Source organism: Pavona decussata, unplaced genomic scaffold (genome assembly GCF_977016875.1).
Source record: "Pavona decussata unplaced genomic scaffold, jaPavDecu1.1 SCAFFOLD_11, whole genome shotgun sequence".
Lineage (NCBI taxonomy): Eukaryota > Metazoa > Cnidaria > Anthozoa > Scleractinia > Agariciidae > Pavona > Pavona decussata.
In genome coordinates this window covers 2,548,004-2,570,573 of record NW_028145434.1, presented here as the reverse complement: position 1 = coordinate 2,570,573, position 22,570 = coordinate 2,548,004, and the positions used below count along the sequence as shown (strand labels likewise).

Genomic DNA, 22,570 nt, shown 5'->3' with positions numbered 1-22,570 from the left:
TTGTTTCTTACTAGGGCCTACCTATGAGCAAAATATGAGCGAAATCGATTTTTTGGCTTGTGCCACCAAAAGTTGATTTCGGCCGATATTTGTGGGAAGCCGCTCTTAAATGTTTTTATAACACTTTCAATAGCATGCGGACTCTGAAGAGGTCAGAAATTGTGCTTATTGATATTAGAAACGATGTCATTTTCCACCGGATTTGGGCGGGGCTGAAGGAGCTCATTTACTTTCGGTAGCTAAAAGAAGAGCGTTTATTGGATAGGGGGCGGTATTGTATTTAGCGATTGGGTCCTTATTTCTCTTTCGATACAAACAACGGAGTGTGGATAAGTAATTTGATGTCATAAGGAGCGACTATTATTGGAAAGCTTATCGGAAATCACATGGGGTATTTATGTAATAAGGGGGTTTATGGAAAGGGGGTGATTATTGGAATAGGGGCTCTCATTACGAAAAGTACAGTTGAGGTAACGCTTAGTAAATTAGAAAAGGAGCGGTCGTTGGAAGGAGGCCCTAGGGAGGGGTTTGCTGCCCTTTATAGGCTACAGGTATGAGCGGCGCAAAAAGGTAGGGTTTCATTTTCGAGCCGTCGCCCGCAGGGTCTGAAATAGGTGAGATGAATAGGGCCGTGCCGATGTTGGTCTGAAACTCTGAAAACGGGTGAGGATTTTACAGAGTTAGGAATGGATGCCAGAAACCAGGTCGAAAAATTGGGCATTAATCACAGAGGCCAGCTCCTGACGACCAAAACTTCAGAGGAAGGCAATCCCTCACGCAATCGAACTTTTCAGTATTGCGTGACAAAAACTTTCCCAGCATTCTCTGAAAATTGTTTTGGCTGTGTAACCGCGCCAGCCGCCATCTTTGCCACGAATGTCAGTGTCATGTCGCTGTTGAGCATCGTTTAGAAATGTTCAGCATTTCTCTCAGCACATGGATCAACTCCTTTAATCGAACCAGAAGCATATAGCAGGTACTTTGCCAGAATTTGGTCATGTTTTCGGCGCTTAAAAAGTGGGCCAAAGGCGGCAATGAGGATTCGAAGCTCAGCACACCTTTGGGTGTACGTGCGATGGGACAAGCCTTACAACGAAAGTTTGCTCGTGGCGTTCAGTATAATTGTGAGTTATTTTTATATTAATGCAATTTATCTGGTGGTGTACTTCTTTTTGACTAAGTAGGTCAATTTATACCTGTGCATTGGTTTCATTTTCACTTTAAAGGTCACACATGTTAAGCTTATGTGTTTACCAGGTGTTAATAATCGGTCGAACTCATTCAAACGTTTCACCAAACCCATTTGTTTTGATTGGATTGGATTGGATTGGATTTTGTTTGGTTGGGAAACAGAATCCAACATGCGAAATAATTTCTAGCATACAGACACGTGTGAATGTTCAGTATTGTTGGACGTGTACATTGTAGGTTGTTGTTGTTGTTGTTTTTTCAATACTGTTGTGTGTTGAACCATTGTTTTGTACATGTTGTGGTTGGGTTTAAAGGCCAAGTAATACGACAACATTTTCTTGAAACTTGTCACAACAAACATTGCTTTGCTTGAGTTTTGACTGTTTGTTGCCCGACCACTTCAGCGCACAACAAATTTTCAAACATGTATTGCAAAAAGTAGAAACAGCATCCACTTTCTGTAGCCTGCCATTGTACTTGGAGATGGTTATATGGCCAACAAACAGTTGTAACTTGCAAAGCAACAAGACACATTGCTAGAAAATGTTTCCCGTATTACATGTACTTGGCATTTAAGTTTTCTTGGGGGACAGAATAGTGAAAACATTGGGCTTATGGTAGTTACTGTACTTCATTTTGCCTCCCCTCTGTGCTCCCCTTAATTTGCGCATGTGACTGATTCTCCCGCTTTCCTCCCTCCTGTTTCCTCCCTGGATGTCATGAGAATGAAGGATATGATAACCAAAGAGAAATGTGCACATGTTTAAAGCAATTTTCTCAACTTAGTATTTTAACCAATAATAAAAAACAGTGAGGTGAATTCACACATTCATAGTGGGTCTTAAGGAATTAAGCATTACAGCTGCACAGTATAACTCCTCACTGATGCAGCTTCTTCTTATCCAAATTTTTGTCTTTTAATCTTTTTGTTCCAGTAAAAATAATAATCAAAGGTGACCGAAACACTGGCAAGTCATGTCTCTTTCAAAGACTCCAAGGGCGTCCTTTCAATGAGCAGTACATTCCAACAAACGAGATTCAGGTATGACATGCGATTGGACCTTCAGTTTTGCACAGTTTTGAGGTGTTTAAAATTTAGCTGAGTATTCATTAATTTTATATTAATGTCAACTTTCTAACTGGTATCAGCACCCCAGGAGCTGATAACAGCTCTGAAACTGCATCTACATTCTTATATGTAGTTTAAAGATGTTTTTGAACTTCGGCCAAGATTTAATTAAAAAAAAAAAACTATTCTTTGTCTTTGTTTTTTGAGATAATCTCTAATGACAACTTTATTGACATGCACTTCACAGATACATGTACGTGTACATACACTCACATACAGAAAAAAATGACTTAGGTTAGAAAAGAAACAAAACTATACAACTGGAATTGATAAAGAGGTCTCAAACTCGTTAATAATTCGTGACTTAAGAAATCACTTCTATGACAGAGGTTTGGAGATGTGATCTTAATTATCATAAAATTTGGTGAATCCCCCATATCACATTCAATCCTTGTTTTTGCAGCTATTTAATTAAATAATTTACATAATTTTTATGAACTGTACATGTAACCGTGAGGGCCTACTATTTATTAATTCAAAGTGTTACATGTATGTTATGTAAAAATGTTAAAATATTATTTAATCATATTAAAAATAACCTCAATCTTTTATGTTTCTTGCCTAGGTTGCAAGTATACACTGGAATTACAGAAGTAAGTTGTTTTGAATTCTACTATTATCAACGATGCATGTATTTAAGACATCGAAGCAGACATCATTAAAAGAGTATTTATTTTCAGTTTTCCAATAATCTTTATATCATTAAAAAATGCAGGAACTGCCAATTTTGAACTGTGCCAGTAATAGAATATTAATCATGAGTATAATTACTCAGGTGATTATAGAGATTCTGTTGATCTGATTGGTCGAGGATTGCGTCATATTCTGCTATAATCACCTTGCGCGAGGTCATTATAGCGGGAGCACTAACTTTCAAAATGGCCGCTTAGCTATTAATTTTGTTGACATTTCTGAAAAAGAAGTAAATAGGATGAAAGAAAATGCAATTCCGAAAGGCACTAAAGATGCAGCTAAGTTTGAGGTGATACTTTTCGAAGGCAAAGATGAAAATTTTGCTAATTGTGATAAAAAACCCGTAAATTGCATGTTGTCGATCTCGATGACTTAAAATGAAGACAACAAATTAAGTTAAACTCGAGCAAGATTTTCTTTATTAACAGAATGATTTCACAAACAAAACGAGTTTAAGACAGAATTTGAAAGCATGGAAGTAAACAAGATGAATAAATGTCTCTGTAAGTTTTACGTTTCAGTGACGAGAAAAGAAAACAGTTTTTATAATCTGAAAACTAGTTTGTTGTCGGTTCGAGCGGCTCTCGACTACCATCTAAAGTCACCGCCTCACAACAAAATATTTTCATCTGCGACAACTGTGTACTTGTTTAGTGAAGCCAACAAATGACTTAATTCCTACCTGAAGCAGCTTATCTCCGAGGGCAATTTATAAACTTCTGTTAACCGGCGAAGCCATCATGTCAACAAGAAATTGTGCAATAAAATGCTATCGCTAACACTTGTGATCCCGGCTCAAGTTTTACACTTAACAGCCTGGTTCATCTCCATCTATTTTGGTAAACAGGTCGGAGAAAGCCAACATTCATTCACAGAAGTCAGTGCTTCGTCTCAATGAAGCGGCAGTTAAAGAATACTGACATTCTGCTTGAGGCCGTGTGCAGTTTATCGATTGCGCATGTGATTTCGATTGAGCATGTGATCGGCAGACTGCGCGTCTCTGTTCATTGACGCAAAATCGACATTTTTTGGACGGTACTTGCTTTTCTCTGATAATTACCTGAGTAATTAATAATACTAAAACAATTATTCACCTCAGGCTCAGTAAATATTGGTGAATATTTACTTAATTGTTAACTATTATTTGAAACCTCTTCCGAACTCTCACCCCCATACATGTAAAAAAGTAGAAGCATCCTTTTTTTCATTTAACAGCATTTGTGCAGTTGCTCAACTCTTAGAGTTGAATGGAAAAAAAAATGTTTGTCATCCATGTAAAAAACCTTTCACCCAGCCATCCTAACATCTGGAAAAAAGTTAATAAAAATCATAAATGTAACTTTTAAATGCATTGTTTGTAGCTGGTTTTCATCCTTTCTTTCCAAATGTCATACTCTGTACAGTGTATGTTCACTAATAAATTGAGTAAAATTATTATAATAAGTTTTGCTTATTGTTTCTAGTGTTGGTGTGTGTTAGTTAATAGGTCATTTCTGAGTTGCCTTGAACTTTATTATGAAAGCAAGGCTAAGCGCAAAGCTTTTCATGTGAAAATAAGTTTAATGGCCTCCATTGCTTTTGTATCTGACTAGCAGCTCTTGAAAAGGGGCTGCCACTTTCAGGTAGCCCGTTACTTGGATGGTTAAAAAACATTTATGATTAATTTATTAAGGGGTCATTCCGTTCATGCATCTTATGAACTCCCGACATGAACAAAGCAAAAAGTAACAAATAATTCACAAATGTTCGTACTGTATAGCAAAAAAAATGTTCTTATTATATCATAACTACATGATTGTAATACATAGTTCTTGTCAGTATCATTTGACTCTGCTGGCACATGCAGCTTTTAAATCATAGTTTTCCAGCAGGATTCAATTAAGTTTGAAATGAAAATAATCACAAATGATTGTGTATTTTGTTTAGTCCAAACCAGCACTCAGACTGTTCAATCTGCATTAGGCTTGAGGGTAGAGAGTTTTTGTTTCAGTGACTTCTTTAAATCTGGAGGGCCGTTCTACGTTATGTAATACAATGTTGATACATTTGTGAATGGTGATTACGATAAATCGCACGAGCCTATTGGGGATTTTCACTGTGAATAAGAAAGAAGAGACATTTTTCGCTTTTCAGTTTCTTACATGTATGTTATAGTAAAATCCTTAATCGTAATTTGTAAGTCGATTGAAATAGAGACAATTTATTTGTAGGATGGTATTATAGAGTCAAAAAGCACTACTTGAAGTTTACATTATATCAAATATGATGCTGCAGTATTTTATTGCTGTTGAGTTGTCATTTTCGATGGGATGCTACATTTGGGTGGGCCGTTACTTTCGGGGGGACTGTTACTTTTTGAGTTCAATAGGAAGTTAAAAAAATAATACGTTACTTTTTGGGGGTGGGGGCATAACTTTTGGAATAAATTATTTCTATGGTCCATACAGTATAAACAAAAACTTATTTTCATAATAAAAACTTTGCACAAAGCCATGCTTTCATGGTAAGCTTTTGAGCTTTTCTGTTTGGGATTCCATTATTGTCGTTGGAACAGAAAAACAATTTATTTTTTCATGTTCAGTCTTTTGTATAAAGCGAATCTGCAAGATTTCAAAGTAATGACTACATGTAAATGTATAAAAATTTTATGTTCCACCTGTTGACTTTCGTTTTCACGTTCTTTGTTTGTTGTTTTTGTGGTTTTTCTGCCGTTTCTGAGCTTAATTTATTTATTCTATTTGTAAATATTGTTTATTTTCGAGGTGAGCCCTCTCGACTAGCATTGTCGCCCTTAACGCAAACTTCTTCAACAAGTATGGTTACAATTTACAAAAAACAACTTTGAAATGGTCAATTGCACAAATTTCAACTTTCAAGATGTGAACAGTGATGTCACTAAAAATCACTCTAAATTGGTCTGTACATGTATGTATTTTTATTGTGAGGTTTTTTAGTTACATTAATTGATCACTAGTAATGTTTTTTCCCCTATAATTATTTTCAGCCACAGATGATGTAGTGAAAGTAGAGGTGTGGGATGTTGTGGACAAGGGTAAGTACTGGGGATCATGTTACAGTGTATTTTCACTTCTAAGATTTTCAACTAGTGCATCAAGTAATCAAGTACTCTTACTAGCAATGCTTATCAGTTCCTATGAGAATGGAAATTTTCATTTTCAAGCTAGTACAGCCAGCTACACGTACATGTATGCTTCTTTAGCTGGCAGTTACATGTGTATATTGCACAGATGAGTACATCTTCTTGTCATTTTGAAAATTAAAGCCTTTTTCCCTACACACGTACACTCTGTTACATATACTGTATCTTACCTTGTTTAACAGGTAAAAGTAAAAAGTCATCTCTTAGTGGTCTGAAATTGGAGAATGACAAGACTGAAGTAAGTTTCAATGATTATCATTTTTTCTGTGATTTGTGGCTTGAGTTTAGCCTGCTTGATGTTCTGTAACATATACATTGTACATACATGTTGAGATGTGGCATGTAATTGCATAACATGTAATTTTTTGCTTTACTTTTAAAGCTTGTTCAAAATACTAAGTTAAACCTGGTGTTTACTAGGTTGCTAAGCAACAACCAGTTGCCTGAGGCACTCTTACTAGAACTTAAGAATAATTGTTTATATACAATATTCAAGAACTTTTCAAATAATCCTACACATGTAGCTGATCTGAGCAGCACTGACTGCTGAATTATCCCAATTGGTGTGTGCACTCAGATGGCATTCAGGTTTTCTTCGATCTTTCTTGGAATGGTTCCTAACGTACCTACTTCTACAGGTATCACTTCTGTATTTTCAGGCTCCACATTCTTCAGACCTCTCAGGCCATTTCTTGGTACAGGGTAGTTTTCCACTATTTCATCCTTTTAAACTTCACTTTTACTCTAGAATTTTCAAGGATGATTGCCACATCTGTTATTTGACAGCTCTTATTGTTCTTCTTGATGACTTCCAAATCAGGCCTTCTTGCCTCAATTTTGTGATCAGGCCAGATGCTAAAATCGCACAACAGTTTATAATCCTCATTTTCAGTTACACTCTCTGGGTCATTGTTCATCCAACTTCTCTGAGTAAATTGAACCCCCAGTTTCCTGCCAAATTCCAGTGGATTGCACTTGCCACATTATCGAGTCTTCTCTTGTATTCTATCTCTTTGTATTTTTTGTCTGTGCTTTTAAACTCTTTTTTATTATTACAATAATTCTTATTTTTATTGCTATTATTGTTGTTGTTGTTAATAATAATAATAATGATAATAATAATGATGATGATGATGAATTTGCCTACAATAATCTATTGTAATTTGTTGCATCCAGCTTTCTTCCTAGATCAAAATAATGCCCAAGGCCATGTATTGAATCAAACTCAAAGTTTAATCCCAATTTGAGTTTTTTCTGATCATGTCACATTTTTGTGGGGTTTTTTTTATCAGCACTAATCAGAACTACTGACCTGACTTGAATGTACAAATGAGTTAAGAGTAGCCTCCAATACAGTGTACTCACCACAAAGCAAAGAGTTTGTTTAACATGAACACGTGTTTTCTGGTTTTGATTTTACCAGTTGTTGCTACATGTACATGTAATTACAGGTAGTTTTGCGTGAAAGCTGTGGTTATTGTGGTTTTTCTTGTAATACAAAGTGAATGTACTGTTTGTTTGTGTAGCCTTACACTGACTTCTAGGTTCTTAATATATACAGCTGTATACTATACGTACATTCATGTATGCAGTTCGTTCAGTCTGTTTTAACACATTGTTATAATAATTATTATTATTATTGATCCTTCATGTTAACTTCTATACCACTTGTTTGAATGTGCTTCAAAATGGCACCCTGCATATTTATCTCTGTAATTCAATTTGCTTCATATCTTGTAACTAATGCTTATTTAACCTACAGTATATTATTACTGAATGACCCTTCATAGCTAATTCTATTACTTTCCTTTTCTTTTACTCTCTTGCTCCTAGCAATCAACTGGTGGTGCTTTTCTTTTGGCACTTGATGATGAAGTCTCTGAGGTCTATCTATGAATTCTGTGTCTATCTAGATCTGTTTAGTATTTTCTATATTATTTTTCACCTGATACCTCACTCCCATCCCACTTTAGGTTGACCTCTTATGATGACCAGTTCCATCATATACAAGAAAAAAAAAATGAAACAAAAAAACTGAGTTTGAGTACTGATTCTAAGGTGGCAATTGACAGGAAGTTGTATGGTAGAGACTATTAAATTTAATAATAATTATCCATTTCTGCAACAATTAATTACAGAATGCAGATTGCTAACTAAACAAAAGTTAAACAAAAACAAAATGGTTTCTAATTACAGCTGTAGTGTGCTGTCCAAGCATCATTTGTCATCGTTTTATGGAAGTTTGTACAGCTGTACACAGAGGGTTTGATTATAAGGTTGTTACTCTTGGCAGGGACAATACTTTTGACAGTCACTTCTTTTTCAAAGAACTGGCAACCATACACTGTACATTCATTATTCTTTACAATGTACATAAAAATGGCAAGTGGGAGGCATTGTTTCTAGGACTTCTAGTTGTGTAGTACTTAATTAATAATAGGGCATCCACTTACAAAACCAACCTTTGTTGTCTTGTGACTTTTCAAAAATGAGCTATCAGGATCATAAATGAGACAATTTTGATGCACCCTCAGACCCTGTTTTGGCAGAATTTGGAATGCTGAACTTTCATGACATACATGTAATAAACAGTCCTGTTCATGCCTACAATACAAGAAATACTCCTACTTATTGTACATAACTTACCCTTCAGTAGAACAAAATGCAAAACAATTTTCTACAACCTGCATTTATAAAGTACTGATAATAAAAAGTAGTAATAATTAGTTATTCCTTGGATGATGATATTGTAACTGTAAGATGCGCCTCACCGTGGCCACCCAACAAACCTTTTTTACAAGTTAGCCAATCAGGATAGGCGAATTTGGTTGATGGTCTCTCCCCCTTGCAAAGTCCAATGGGCAAGTGATGCAACAACAAATTATTGAAAACATGTTGTTTTGTATTTTATGGCTAACTTGTAAAAAAAAGTTTGTTGTGTGGCCATGGTAAGGCGCATCGCACTGTGACCCAATCTCTCTATCCCCTTTTAAACTATAACTTAAAAATTTCATCTTTAAAACCCATATCAAATATAACGAGAACAGTTAAGAGAAAAACATGTAGATATTGGGGATTAAGGAGGCTTGAAAGGGTCTTTAACCGCATGCGTGCACTTAACCCACCCACACCATAACTAAGATGTACACGTCAGCAGAATAAATCAAAATGTCTATCAAAAGTCGTGTGCGCAGAACACTGGAGTTGGAAATGCAGCATAACATTACACAAACTGGAAATAAAAGCTGCAGGAAACATAAAAATGTTTTGTTTTTATCTTGAAATTTTGCTTGGTGACCTATCTTGATTTTTGCATGCATGCAATATTCCGTATGCTACTTCAAATAGAAACGTTTGGGTGAAAGTTATCACGTAGAATTTTCTGTAGGTGAAAAATTGCCCTTTTATGAAATAACACACTCAAGATCTTCTGGATAACTTTTTGTCATATTGTTAGAGGAGTTAAAAAATGTAGGATGCTTTCTAACAAAGCAATAAAAATGGTAGGTCATGACTTTATAGTTTTTAAAATAAGTTGCAAAAACTAGAATTTAAATGTCTTCTTTGTAAGGCCGACCTGTTGCCATGGTAACTGCAATATCGTCAGAACTACATGTAGCCTTGAGTATTGCCCAACAACTGAGTTACAAAATTGTTTATAGTTTGTCCACATGGTCCTGAAGATATATTTGTTTTGTAATGTTTCATCATTTCACAAACACTACAACAATAATTATTACAGTATAAACCCTTAGAGTAAAAGACAGACAAGTTAGTGCTGATCTCTTAAATGCTACAAACCTACAAGCCAAAATGTTTAAAATTGTTTTATGCAGGGTGAAAAAGATGGAACGGTTTTAGATGCAGAATTTGTTGATGTGTATAAAGGTGCCCACGGTGTGTTAATGACCATGGATATCACCAAACCCTGGTAAGTGATAACACGTCTTCATTTTGTTGCCAAAATGTTGGAAAGCCTGTTGGACAGCTTGTGCCAGACTCAGTGGTTTTATTCAATAAGAATAAATAAGAATACAATAAGAATGAATTGCCAAGAGCTGTGAAAAGGTTGTTGTTGTAACAGTTTGTCATGTTACTTTACACAGTGGTCAGTAAGGAAGACCAAAAGTTTTGTTATAAAATATAATGTTGGAGTTTGACTAATGAGAATTGTTTATTGAAACACGTAGTTGATAGAGACCATGAAGCTGAACTGAAAGCCGTGATATTCGCAGCAAAATTGTGAGACTTTGGCAGTCTGGGGTAGACTTAAAGTTTGGGCTTAATTACCTCATATAATGGAAATTTTGTTGCACTATACAGTGTAGTTGCTTAATAAAATATTATTGTGGTTTTGTTCTATAAATCTCACTGTAACTTTTGCTGGGCTTATACATGCAATATTATTGGTGTCCAAATGCCTGTATCTTTTTTGCATACAGCTGTATGATTACACGTTAAGCTCCAAGTGTTTTTGCAATTAAAAACAGACTACGCAAGCCAAAATAGAAGTTTTTCCTTGGTGTAGACAGTCTGCAAGTTAGGTACCCACTGGTTACTAGATAATCTATAAACTGTGCATAAATGTACTTGGCTATTTATTGGCCATTATGTTATTCCCAGTCAGTAGAATGTTAAAACCTTATAAATAATACAGCCGATACAATCATGAACATGTAGTTGAGAAGAGCTTCTTGTGTTTGTAGGACATTTAAGTACATCGAGAGGGAGCTCCCCAAGGTTCCACCTCATTTACCTGTCCTAGTCCTGGTAAGTTGAACTCATCGATACTTTTGGATGTTGCCTTGAAAATAACCATTTTTGCCACACGGTTCCAATCTTATTTAATGGTGATTTTCACGGTTATTATTAATACCAGGTATAGAAATAACATCCGCAAATCCACTGCCAATAAAAAATGGGGTCACTGGTCATCAATTAATTTTGGTTCAGAAATCTGGAACAGATTGTATTCCACCATAAGGGAAGCAGAGTCACTGACTGCTTTAAACGTGGACTGTAAAAAGCCATTTTATGATACTTTTAGTTCTACTTTTAACTTCTGTGTACTATATATTTTTTGATTTCTTGTTTCTATGATTAGGTTTTTATTTGTTCTTGGTAATTTTCTAGAGGACCCTTCTGTAAACCACTTTTTGTGACGATGGCATTCCTCATTAAAGATTACCCTCATCAAAATAAAATGCAAACTTTGCAACTGAGTTACTGTAACATCTTACTGTGTTTTCTCGTGTGCTTCTCAGGCAAACCACCGTGACATGGAAGAGCATCGTTTGGTTCAAACTGAAGAGGCTGTTGCATTTATTGAGCACTTAGAAAGGTAAGTTAGTCTATTGTTATTGCAGGGTTGATAAACTGGGAATTGGATTCTGAGGGACCATTTATCCCCCCTTCAAGAGATTTTGGAGAGCTTTTTTGGGGGATAAACGGGCCTGAGATTCTGAGGAACCATTTAGCCCCCTCTTAGATTTTTGGGAACCTTTTCTCAGGAAAAGGGGCTTGGAATGGTGAGGGACCATGTGGTCCCCCTTAGAGAATTTAGAGGGCCATTTTTCAGGAAAAGGGGCCTGAGATCTTTCAGTTTCTAATACAGAGCAAAAGAATTAACAATGGTTGTGTACAATTAATATTATTTTTTGTAAGGTTAGCATTTTTAAGGCTTGTAGTGTTTGCAGGTTCTTAATAATTGCAGAATAGGTTCGAAATAATAGTCAAAAACCATGATTGCAAGAGCTATTGAAATATTAATTGTCAAATTGCTTTGTAACAGGAAAAGAGCATTCCATGATGAAATTGTGTACGTGTACATGTATGCCACATTTGACGCACTTCTGTGAATTTTATGCATCAAATATTTTTATTTGCAAACTTAATCCTCAAAAATTATGTCTTGCTTGATGCACACGCCTGTAGCTGCTCATGCAGGAACTGAAGTTTGAATCAGATTAAAGCACGTGGCTCATCAGGTCCTCCCTCTGATTTGAACTCTCTAAAATAATATTATATTATTAATAATATATATTTTTTTATCAGGCCAGACAGATCCCCTCCTGTGCACTATGCTGAAACCTCCATGAAAAATGGCTTTGGTCTGAAGTACATTCACAAGTTTCTTAATCTGCCCTTTCTGTTACTTCAAGTAAGTATGCACATCACACATGGGATATGTTCATGATCACTAAAGACCTTTATCCAGAAAAAAAGAAATTGTTAACCATCAGTTGACCATTTTTTCAGTCTGCATGTTTGACTGCAGTTGAAGTCAACTATTACTAGTTTTGCGTTGGATACTGTTTTCTTTTCTTTCTTTTTTTCTTACAACTCTACAACATGCACCTGTCTGCATGGTCCCCTTTGCCATTTTCTTGAAAGTGGAGGTGAAGTGGTGTAGTTTCAATGAAACCAAAATTGGGAACAGTATTACCCCAGCCTGAATAAAGCAAACCTTAGCCAGAAAGACCTTTTTTAAAAGCACTGAGTAGATTGAATGTGATGTATTAGTTGTTGCTTTTGATTTCCCATAAATATGTAACTGTGCCCTTTTGATGCTTGTTACTTTTGTTTACTAATATTGTTATCATTGGGTTTTTATTTTTTGATAAACAGAGAGAAACACTTCTAAAGCAGTTGCAAGTCAATGCAGAAGACACAGAGGTTACTAAAATTAATGTTGTTGTTGTTATTGTTGTTTTATTAGCAGAGCATTTATTTTTTGTAGTGAAAATCTGTCTTTGGTCCAAGTTTGAAAAATGAAGCTGATGGCAACCTGCATGAGTTGTTGTTTCTAACATGCAAGCTTTACCTCATAGCTTAAAACATTTATTTATTTATTTATTTATTTATTTATTTATTTATTTATTTATTTATTTATGTATTTATTTTAGTCAACTCTTGAAGAGCTGCAGATTCACAAAGAAACAGAAGAACAAGATTACGATAAGTGAGTGTTAAGCTGCCTCCCCCCCCCCCCCCCAAAAAAAAAAAGAAAACAAAATTGTATGTTTTTCTACCTCCAACTCCTCTCTCCTTCAGTTTAAAATTGCTCTGAACAACCACATTGCTAAGTTGAGGTTGGGTGCCTAAGACATCTAGGAGCTTCCATTATAAAGTGCAAGGACACTCAACAAATGCCCTTCAAACTAAGAGCATGGAATCCTGGCACATGCGCATAATTATGGAACCACAACTGGCACACTGGCGCACTTTGTTGTTTACTCCGTTCAATTGCATTTAACTGCATTCAAATAATTTATTAGTAAGAGGGTGTTAATGATTGTACAGTGTATCACTATGCAGCAATGAGTTGGGGAGTGCAGTTTGGTTACATTATGAATAATTGTAAACAGCAAAGACATCTGTGTGATTAAGAAAAGCTGTAGATGTACGCTTGGAGTGATGTTGAGGCTATAAGAGACGTTTTAACCTTCTTTTTCTTTCCTTCCTCCCTTTTTTCTTCCTTCCCCCTCTCCCCAGCCCTTTCTTCTTTTCTCCCATCCTTCCTTACTTTCCCCTATCTTTCTCTCTTTCATCCCTCCCTCTCTCCTGCCTTTCAACCCTATCAACCATCCTTTTCCCCCTTCCCTCCCTCTCTCCTGCTCTTTCTCTCTTTCTTCCTTCCCCCTCCCTCCTCTCTGTAGCCCTTTCCTCGTTCCCTTCTTCCTTTCTCCTGTCTTTCCCCACTCCATCCCTCCATCTCTCCTTTCCTTTGTCCCTTTTGTTCTGCCCTTTCTCCCTCCCCCCTCCCATCCTCTCTCCTGCCTTTTCTTTGTTGGATCTTTCCTTTCTCCCATCTTCCCTCCCTCTCTTCTGGGCTTCCTTCCTTCTCCCTTTCTCCCTCCCTCCTTCCTTCCTTCCTTCCTTCCTCCATCCCTCCCTCCCTCCCTCCCCTCCTTCCTCCCCCCTTCCTACCTTCCTCCCCTCCTTCCTTCCTTTCTCCCTCCCTCCCTCCCTTCCTCAAAGCCTTCCTTCCTCCCTTCCTCTGTTCCTCCCTCCTTCCCTCCTTCCTCGGTTCCTTCCTTCCTCTGTTCCTTTCTCCCCTCCTTCCCTTCTCCCCTCCTCCAGTCTTTCCTTCCTTCTTTACTTCCTCTGTTCCTTCTTACCTTCCTCCCTCCCTCCCTCCCTTCCTTCCTCCCTTCCTCCCTCCTTCCTCAGTTCCTTCCTTCCTCCCTCTGTTCCTTTCTCCCCTCTTTCCTTACTTCTTTTTTTCAAGTGCTTGTATCCTACCTAAGCTTTAAGTATGTGCTCTTTAGATTTGTAAGTATGCTGGACAAGAGGAAAAAAGATCATGAAGCAAAGAAGGCTGCAGCAGCAGCAGCAGCTGTGGCCACCGCTGAAGGGAATGATCAACAGGACGCTGCACCTGCTACATTTCCAACTGGTTCCTCTGTTGATACAGAAGGTAAATGAACATGCTGACCGTTACAGTTGTAGCTGATTGTGGAGGGTTAGGTTGTAGGTTTGTGAAGACCTTCTTCCCCATAGTCTTATTTTCTGTCATTTGGTGAGTGGGTAAACTCATCTATAAATGGCCAGAAATGGAGCCGAACTTGATTCAGCTCGTGAAAGGGGCCATCTTCAGTGATATTTGTTTGTAATGACTTGTGATCCCGACTATGAAGTTGTGATGCAGAGTTTTCATTTGAATGGTCATAGTAGGATTTCTACTGGGAACTGAAAAATTAGACTTCACCTCCCTGTACAGTTAAATGGTACCACGAAAAAGTACTGTGCACTGTACAACAGTATTTTTGAAAGGTCATTCTGAATGTGATTAATTCCCCCGCAAAAAGGACTACAACAGTAACAGTAACAGTAATCTCTATTGACTCGCACTTTGATTAATTACAGAAGAAGTATGAATGTACTATGCAATATAGCTTTCTTTGAAATGTCAAGACGAGGTTTTTATCCACAGAAACAGTATTACGACACCATTGTACAACATGATAAACGACGCTATTAATGATGTAAAGCGTAATAACTTTTATTTCAATCATCCTTAGGTATCAGGCTAGAAACACCCTTTACATACAATCATACATACAGCAAAAACAAAAAAAGGCAGTGTAAGAGCGTTCTGTGTATAGTTAACTTTACCATAAGTTAACACCATAGTTAACTTTTCTCTCTAATGACACAGGAGGAAGTACTGCTAACAGTGTCTCTAGTGACAGAAGCAAAAACAAAGGGAAAGCATTACTGAGAACGTCATCAGCAACGGGAACAGAAGCCAGTCAGGGAGGTATGAAACTAACCTGCAATGAAGACGTATTATTTTGGGCAAGCGCTGTAGCCGCCACCGAGACTTTGCCCCCCCCCCCCCCCCCCCCTGAAAACGTCTGCATTGCAGGCTATAATATTATAAAAGAAGTACACTTAGTTACCGTTATCAACCGCTTATTTCTTCTCAATGCTAAATAGTTAGTAACCTTAATTATTTGTAACTTGTATAGCGGTCCCTCAGAATGGTGTAGCTCGTGCGTCGACCAACATCGACGAGTTTGTGCCCGAGGAAGAACTGGACGCGGCATTTTTAGATGAGGACAAAACGAGCAGCAAAAAGAGATCAAATAAACCCGCAGCTAGGAAGGCACCTGCGAAAATCGAAGTTGAACAAGATATTAGTGAGGGGAGTGATAGGTAAGGTGGCATTTTAATGGTAAAGAATTAAGGCACTGCGTGCGCTTTGGTTGAAAGCCATTTACAGTGGAACCTCGATTTAACGAAGTCGCTGGGGACCGGCCAAAATTGTTCGTTAAATTGAGGGTTCGTTATATCGAAAACTTCGATATAACGAACTTGAGGGGAAACGACCAAAATGTTCGTTATATCGAGGTCATAGTTAATGATTGATTTTCAACACAGGTGACTTCTGTCACGCAATTCAATGCAATTTTCGTCACCCAGAAGTGCCGCGTTTTGAGATGCAATTCATTAAGCATGGTAACTTTCAGTAGCAATTATTTTCACTTTTGAGCAGACGCGCAGTTTTTGTTTACAAAAAAAAACCACACTTTCAGAGTGTTGATCTGATCAGCGTTTATCTTCTGTCGCGTGTTGACATTGTAATTCGTTATATCGAGGTAGATTTTACTTTTGGGCTTCCGGATTATGTTCGTTATATCGAAGAATTCGTTATATCGAGGTTCGTTATATCGAGGTTCTATTCCATACATTTTACTGTAACTTTGGCCGGGACATAGAATATCGTTCGTTATATCGAGGACTTCGTTCAATAGAGGTTCGTTAAATCGAGGTTCCACTGTACTTGGAAGATTGCACGCTTTCCTGTTAACATGACATTTTAAAACACAGACGAAAAGGGGCAGTGTCACCCATTGTGATGTTACTTTGAATAGCGAAAAAAACACATTTGCATCGACGGAATCGTTAAAATAATGATTCAGTCTTGTTAACAGTAACCGCACTACTACAAAGAAACTAGTGTTAGTCATCTTTGGCCGCGGATGGCGAAGATTGAAATGGATTGAAACTTGAAACAAAAATTTCCTCCAGCGTATTTGGAGAAATTGCTGAAAAATAATTATAGTTTGTTCTTCCTAAGCGAAATCACTTCAGGACGGTGCCTACTATTGTCACTGCGCATACGTTCTGCGCATCTCGTGATACTCGGGTTTCCTATGGGTGTTGGTTACTAACACAGGGATATTTTTACGCGTTTAAATCTATTCGGGGAAAACAGAACTTAGCAAGTGCTTTTGGTATCCGAAAGAAAATTGGGGTAATCATGCATTTTTTAGAGATAATTCAGCTTCAATTTGGAAAAAAAATGCCATACATTTCTTTGTAGTTTACTGTTTTTTAGGATAATTGTTGCTTAATTATCTCTTAAAAATGCGTGGTTACCCCCACTTTTCTTTCTGGATTTCCATAACCCTTGCTAAGATGTGCTTTTCCCGCATAGTCATAAACCGCGCAAAAATACTTCGGTAATAGTGGGCACCGTCCTTAATATTTTATTGTCGTGCTCTAAGAGCAATTTGATGTCAGCGAAGAGGTAATTTTTCACATAATTATTTGAGCAGTTTCGACCAAAACACAGAGTAAATTCCGTGACAGTGTCCCTTAAAATAAACAACCAAGTTCATGATGACAAACAACAAGAATAATAACGGCGATCCGGGTTAACACCACTGATAAAAACGACTGAAATGTGGGAAATGGAAACGAAAAGATGACCCAAAGGATAATTTGTAGGGATGAGTGGGTGGAAACATATTTGTACTCCCCATTTTGCATTTTGTTTATCGTGAAGCATGAAATTTCCCGAACGTTTTATTTTGTGGACTCAGTCCTGTGGCTGTGTTTCGTATTTTTACGGACATATACTATTTTTCATTTAGATTTGGACGACTTGCTCTGTCTGCTAGGAACTAATTTTTGCGATTTCTTATTTAAACCGTGGAACGTTACACTGTATAAGAACGAAAACTTAATCTTAACAACTAATTTTTTGCTTACCAAGTTGCGCTTATCACGCGTCGAGGCTCAAAAGTAATCTCCGAAGGCGGTTTAGTGGCATTCGGTCCCATTCGGTAGCATTCGGTCCGTGTTGAAGACTGACAGTTCCTCCACCAATCTCTCGGGCGACGTTCGGTGTGCACTTGTTGGTCGACTCTTAACTTTTGTCCGTGTCCTGTCTGCCGACAATTTACCTCCATGTAGCTAAATAGACAGCTCCACACAGCTTTGTGGGCAGCTGTTCCTCAATTTTCCCCCTTTTGAATGGCCCTTGCAATTAAAATATCATTCAATCTGCATGAAAAAGATGCAACTGTAAATCTGTTTACAAACAAACAAACCGGGGCCCCATGAAGTGGATTTCGTAATAGGAAATAGGGGGGACTAATTTCAAATTCTCATGTCAAAAGGGGTAAGGGGGGGGGGGGGGGTATAAGAGAGGGAAATAGAGCTTTTTCGGTACATGTAAGTCATGCCCTCATTAGTGTAATTTGCATTGGTTTAGTGATAGTGATGTGAGAAACCCAATGGTGGCAGGCTTTGCTGAGGACATTGACTCCGAGGACGATACCACCGTGCAGACACTCACAAACCACGTTAATGACGATGTAAACAGCGGAGATCAAACGAGGACTAAGAGACCTTCGGCTGTTGTTACCGTCGAGTTAACCTCGAGTGAAGAGGAGGAGAAAGAGGACAGAAGTGATCAAGACGAAAAGCAAAATGAAACAGTGAAAAGGGATAAAGGGAATGAAGGATTTAAGGTCAAGGAATACGGGGAGATAGAAAGTGAGACTGTAAAATTGAAATTGGAGATTCCAGTTAACTCGTCAGTGATGGACGCGGCCGTGGATGGGTTTGGTCTCGGGACTGAAGATGTTGATGACTGGTTAAACTCTCCAGATTCAGATCCTAAGGTATGTACAGTTAGTGCTTTGATTTCCAAGGGTCCAAATGTAATGCAAATCTATTCCAGCGTTATTTGTTTGTTTCATCTTTTACTGAGTGAGAAGATCGACACAAAGCCTCGTTTCGTTACCCGATAAAGAACACCCTGATGGGTTTTATTATTCGAATTAGTTGAAAAGCGAGTGACGCAGATAGGAGTGAAATTTCGATCAATTTCTAAGAAGCTCTTAGGCAACAATTCGAGACAAACGAAAAGCCGCGCACGTTTGTTTTTGCTCGCTAAACAAATGAAATTGTTATTTTGCACTTTGTTGGAAGTTAAGGTTTTGTTGAAGGGAAATCATTTGAATGTCAAACGGAAATCGCTCTCTCTTTTTACACAGAGGAAACATTGCTAAACAGCGTCAAACGTTGGTAGCTTTCAACTAAAGGAGCGACTTCATCTACTGACTCAAAAGTTCAAAGAGTTTTACTCGACAGCTTTCACTTGATCACAATTTACAACTTAACAATACAAGTTTTGAGTACAGATGCGAGACAAAAATGCACGTCGGATGATTTTTGTTTACAGAACCTGAGGTAGTTGCTTGAGTTGTGATGAGAATGATCATGTTGGTACACAGTGCTCTTGCGACACAGACACAGTTCAAAAACGCATTTTTTTCACCTAATTTTTCCCTTAGGTCCCATTTCAGACATCGTCTGCAGACAAAGACTACACAGTGAGGTTAGCATGACATATTTTTGTGCAGTGGTGATTTTTACGATCAGGGCTGAGTTGCTCGAAGCATGGTTAGCGCTAACCATTGGTTAAGAGGTATTAAAACCTATAGGTTGTCATGGCATTTAACCCGGGTTAGCCCTAACCATGCTTCAAGCAACTGGGCCCAGGGTGAATGTTTGTTACTCATGTAAATTCTCTATTCGGCAGAAAAGTTGACATTCGTTCCCAGGCACCTTCGTCAGCGTCGGCGTCCGAAATTCCTGTGGACGAGTGGGAGAAATTCATGGCTTCACAGATGAAACCACAGTCGACCCAAGGAGCAACAACATGTAAGTCATAAAGCTTTTTTTGCCCATCTCGAGGTGGTCTGAGAAACTCGGGATTCCTGTGGCAGCGCCTACCAATACAGAGAGTTTTGCGCGGTTTATAGCTTTCAGGTGGGAAAAGCAGATTTTAGCAAGGGCTATTGGTATCCACAAAGAAAATTGGAGGTAACCGTTCATTTTTCAGAGATAACTGAGGTTCAATTTGCAAAAAACCGCCATACATTGTTTTGCATTTTAAGACTTTTTAGAATCATAGTCGCTTGATTTTCTCTTAAAAAAAAATACGCTACTACCCCAATTTTCTTTCTGGATTTCAACAGCCCTTGCAAAGGTCTGCTTTCCCTGCATAGTCATAAACTTCTGTATTAAGAGGCACCGTCCTTAATGCTGCTTTAATAGACCCTTTGTAGTTCTAGTGCAAATACTCGGTCCAGCTGGAAGAACGGTATTAGTTGTTTTTGGAAGCGAGGCAATAATGAGATAATCATTACGAATAGCGATGGCGTAAGCCAAGGGGGGAGGGGAGGGACGAGGCTTATTTGGCGGTGACTTCAGAAGCGTGAGATAAACAGATCAAAACATTTTCTTTGCCGCTATTTTAAGGAAAACACTGCCACCAAAAAACAATGAGACGCTAGTGACGATTTAATCATTGCCGTGCCTTTTTCTGTTTTTATTTAGCTCCTGGTTCGTTAATAGACATCAATTTTGATGGAGACGACAACGGCAATGCAGGTAAGTTCCAAGCACCAACAGAGATCAGAGCAGAACTTCTCCTGACAGTTTCCATGTAAAGTCAAGCGTAATGGTAAAGAAATGAATGGTCATGACTGGACTGTTGTTTCTTCTTCCCTTTTTGTCAAACTCTTCCTGGTTAATGGTTGACAGTCCTGAAGCAAACAAGAATGAGATTTCTGTGGTTCATTGTCAATAATGCGTGAATTTCACCTTTCTCTTTATTTATTTATGTATATTTATTTATTTATTTATTTATTTATTTATTTATTTATTTGTATGCCCTTGTTCATGTTCAGATGACGAAGGTAAAAGTCGCAAGAAGAAGGAACACAAGGTATGTATTTGTTCTTGCTTTTGTTGTTCTTTTGGTTTTGTCTGATGATGATGATGATGATGATGATGATGATGATGATGATGATGATGATGATGATGATGATGATGATGATGATGATGATGATGATGATAAGTTCGATTGAATGGTGCATGAAATGTTGCTAATAAGAGAATGTACACCATTTCTTAATGTCCAGTCGGACTCAATTCAAGCCAAACTATTTGCGTGACATTATACAATTCTTTCTGATTGTGTTAACCCTCAGCGAACTATTTCTGACACTTCTTTTATTCAATGTGTGAGAATAAAATTAAGCAACTCTAAAACAAGTGCACAATATTCATCATTCACAAGTTGCAGAGCTTACAGCAACTGCCGTTATTATCTATGTGGCCTGAAAGGTCCATGTTGCGTATTTGTGCCTTGAACGCTTTGAGGCTTGGCAGTGTCCTGAGTTTGCTATTAAGTTTTGACCAAATATATGGCCCCTGGTATCTCAATGAATGTTTTCCGTAACATATGGTCTTGCAATACATTCAGTTGATGTTTGTGGTGCCCGTCGAGTGTTCGTTCCTTAGCTCCTTTCTTTCTTCTAAAGCGTAGTTTCCCAGTGTACTTGCTCATTTCTCAGTGTGCAGTAGTCTCTCTCTTTCTTGATTTTCTCCCTCTTACTCGCTAAAAGCGTGGCCTTAAGTGTTACTCTCTTAAAACATGGTCCCAAGACGTCATTTGACTGTGTTCTTACGTTGTGCTTACTTTTGTGTCATCATGTCATCGGCTGACATGTTCTACTTCACAGAGTGGCGAGAAATCAAAAAGCAAACAGAAGCAACGAAAGCACAGAGACAGAGGTGAAGAAGGAGAAGATAGTGAGAAAAAAGAAAGACGGAAATCGCGGCACAAAGAAGGCGATGAAGGTAAAGATAGGAAGAAAAGCCGGGACGAAGAAGGAGATAAGAAAAAGAGACGCCGAAGTAAACACAGTAAAGCGAAAAGTGACGATGGTGAACAGGAAGGCGTGACGTATGAAGAGCTCTGACAAAGGTTTGCGTGACATGACATTGGGGATGTGTGGGAAGAGTCTACTAATGACAACGTGGTAGAACTCGTTGCGTGACACGAAACGCTTGCGCGGTATTTGTGACTGCGTGACAGCCATGTGAATTCCCCACTGATGAGTATGATTGTTTAAATGCAAAGAGAAGTACGAATTGTTTAGACGTGACGTTTGTCATTGCTGTGAGCTGCCAGTAACCATTGACCGTGCGTGACCGTCACGAGGAGTCTGTTCCAATAGGTAATTGAGAATGCATCTCCCGATTTCTGCAGAGTACGAAGACGTGTTTTATCTGTTGATTAGTAAAATCTAATCTTGCCGCGGAAGAATAATCACAAGTACATGTAAGGGTACTTTGTACAAACGTCCATATCTTAAAAGAATCCGTTAAGAAAACTGAATATCCTATGATCGCCCTTGCCAGGAGCCTGTTTTTATTTTTTGATGAAAAAGACATTTTATAAGTTTGTTTTCTTATTGAAGGAACGACATAGAGACACTATCAAATATTTTAGGTTATAGTTAAATTCATAGAATGCAAAAGAGCCTCTTCCCCGAGAGCTTGCTCGCAGGCTAAATGCGAAAGAAAAAACAGACGTATCGACTCTCTTATTATTGATTGCACGTCCCCGATTTCTTCTTTTTAGCGAGGTTTAGAGTCGCGTTTACGGCAAACATGAGATTCGCATTGATGCTTTCTTGAAACAATTAGTACATAGACGACAGTAGCAACACAATTCTGGCCTTTCATGCTGACGCAAAACTAATCAACTATACAAAGAGAAACTGAAAATGAAGAATAAACAT

General features: G+C 38.0%; 1 protein-coding gene and 1 long non-coding RNA gene across 3 annotated transcripts; both read left to right on the top strand.

Moving 5' to 3' along the window:
• The first annotated feature begins 853 nt into the window (after positions 1 to 853).
• LOC146488190 (rab-like protein 6) lies at positions 854 to 21,890 on the top strand. 2 transcript variants are annotated; one of them, XM_085121762.1, is made up of 21 exons: positions 854 to 1,124; positions 2,127 to 2,233; positions 2,886 to 2,913; positions 6,018 to 6,065; positions 6,356 to 6,411; positions 8,007 to 8,057; positions 10,010 to 10,104; positions 10,880 to 10,943; positions 11,438 to 11,514; positions 12,228 to 12,333; positions 12,801 to 12,848; positions 13,079 to 13,134; positions 14,444 to 14,592; positions 15,334 to 15,435; positions 15,647 to 15,833; positions 18,181 to 18,592; positions 19,268 to 19,311; positions 19,516 to 19,637; positions 20,316 to 20,369; positions 20,669 to 20,706; positions 21,506 to 21,890. In XM_085121762.1, the coding sequence occupies exons 1-21, from the start codon at positions 998 to 1,000 to the stop codon at positions 21,743 to 21,745; spliced, it is 2,211 nt and encodes a 736-aa protein (XP_084977888.1). In that variant the 5' UTR covers positions 854 to 997; the 3' UTR covers positions 21,746 to 21,890. The 2 variants fall into 2 exon arrangements, with proteins under 2 accessions (XP_084977888.1, XP_084977897.1); XM_085121771.1 differs by lacking the exon at positions 8,007 to 8,057.
• On the top strand, positions 16,183 to 16,434 carry LOC146488191 (uncharacterized). The gene is made up of 2 exons (XR_014866999.1): positions 16,183 to 16,306; positions 16,339 to 16,434. It is a non-coding gene; the product is annotated as an uncharacterized LOC146488191 (long non-coding RNA).
• Positions 21,891 to 22,570: the final 680 nt, after the last annotated feature.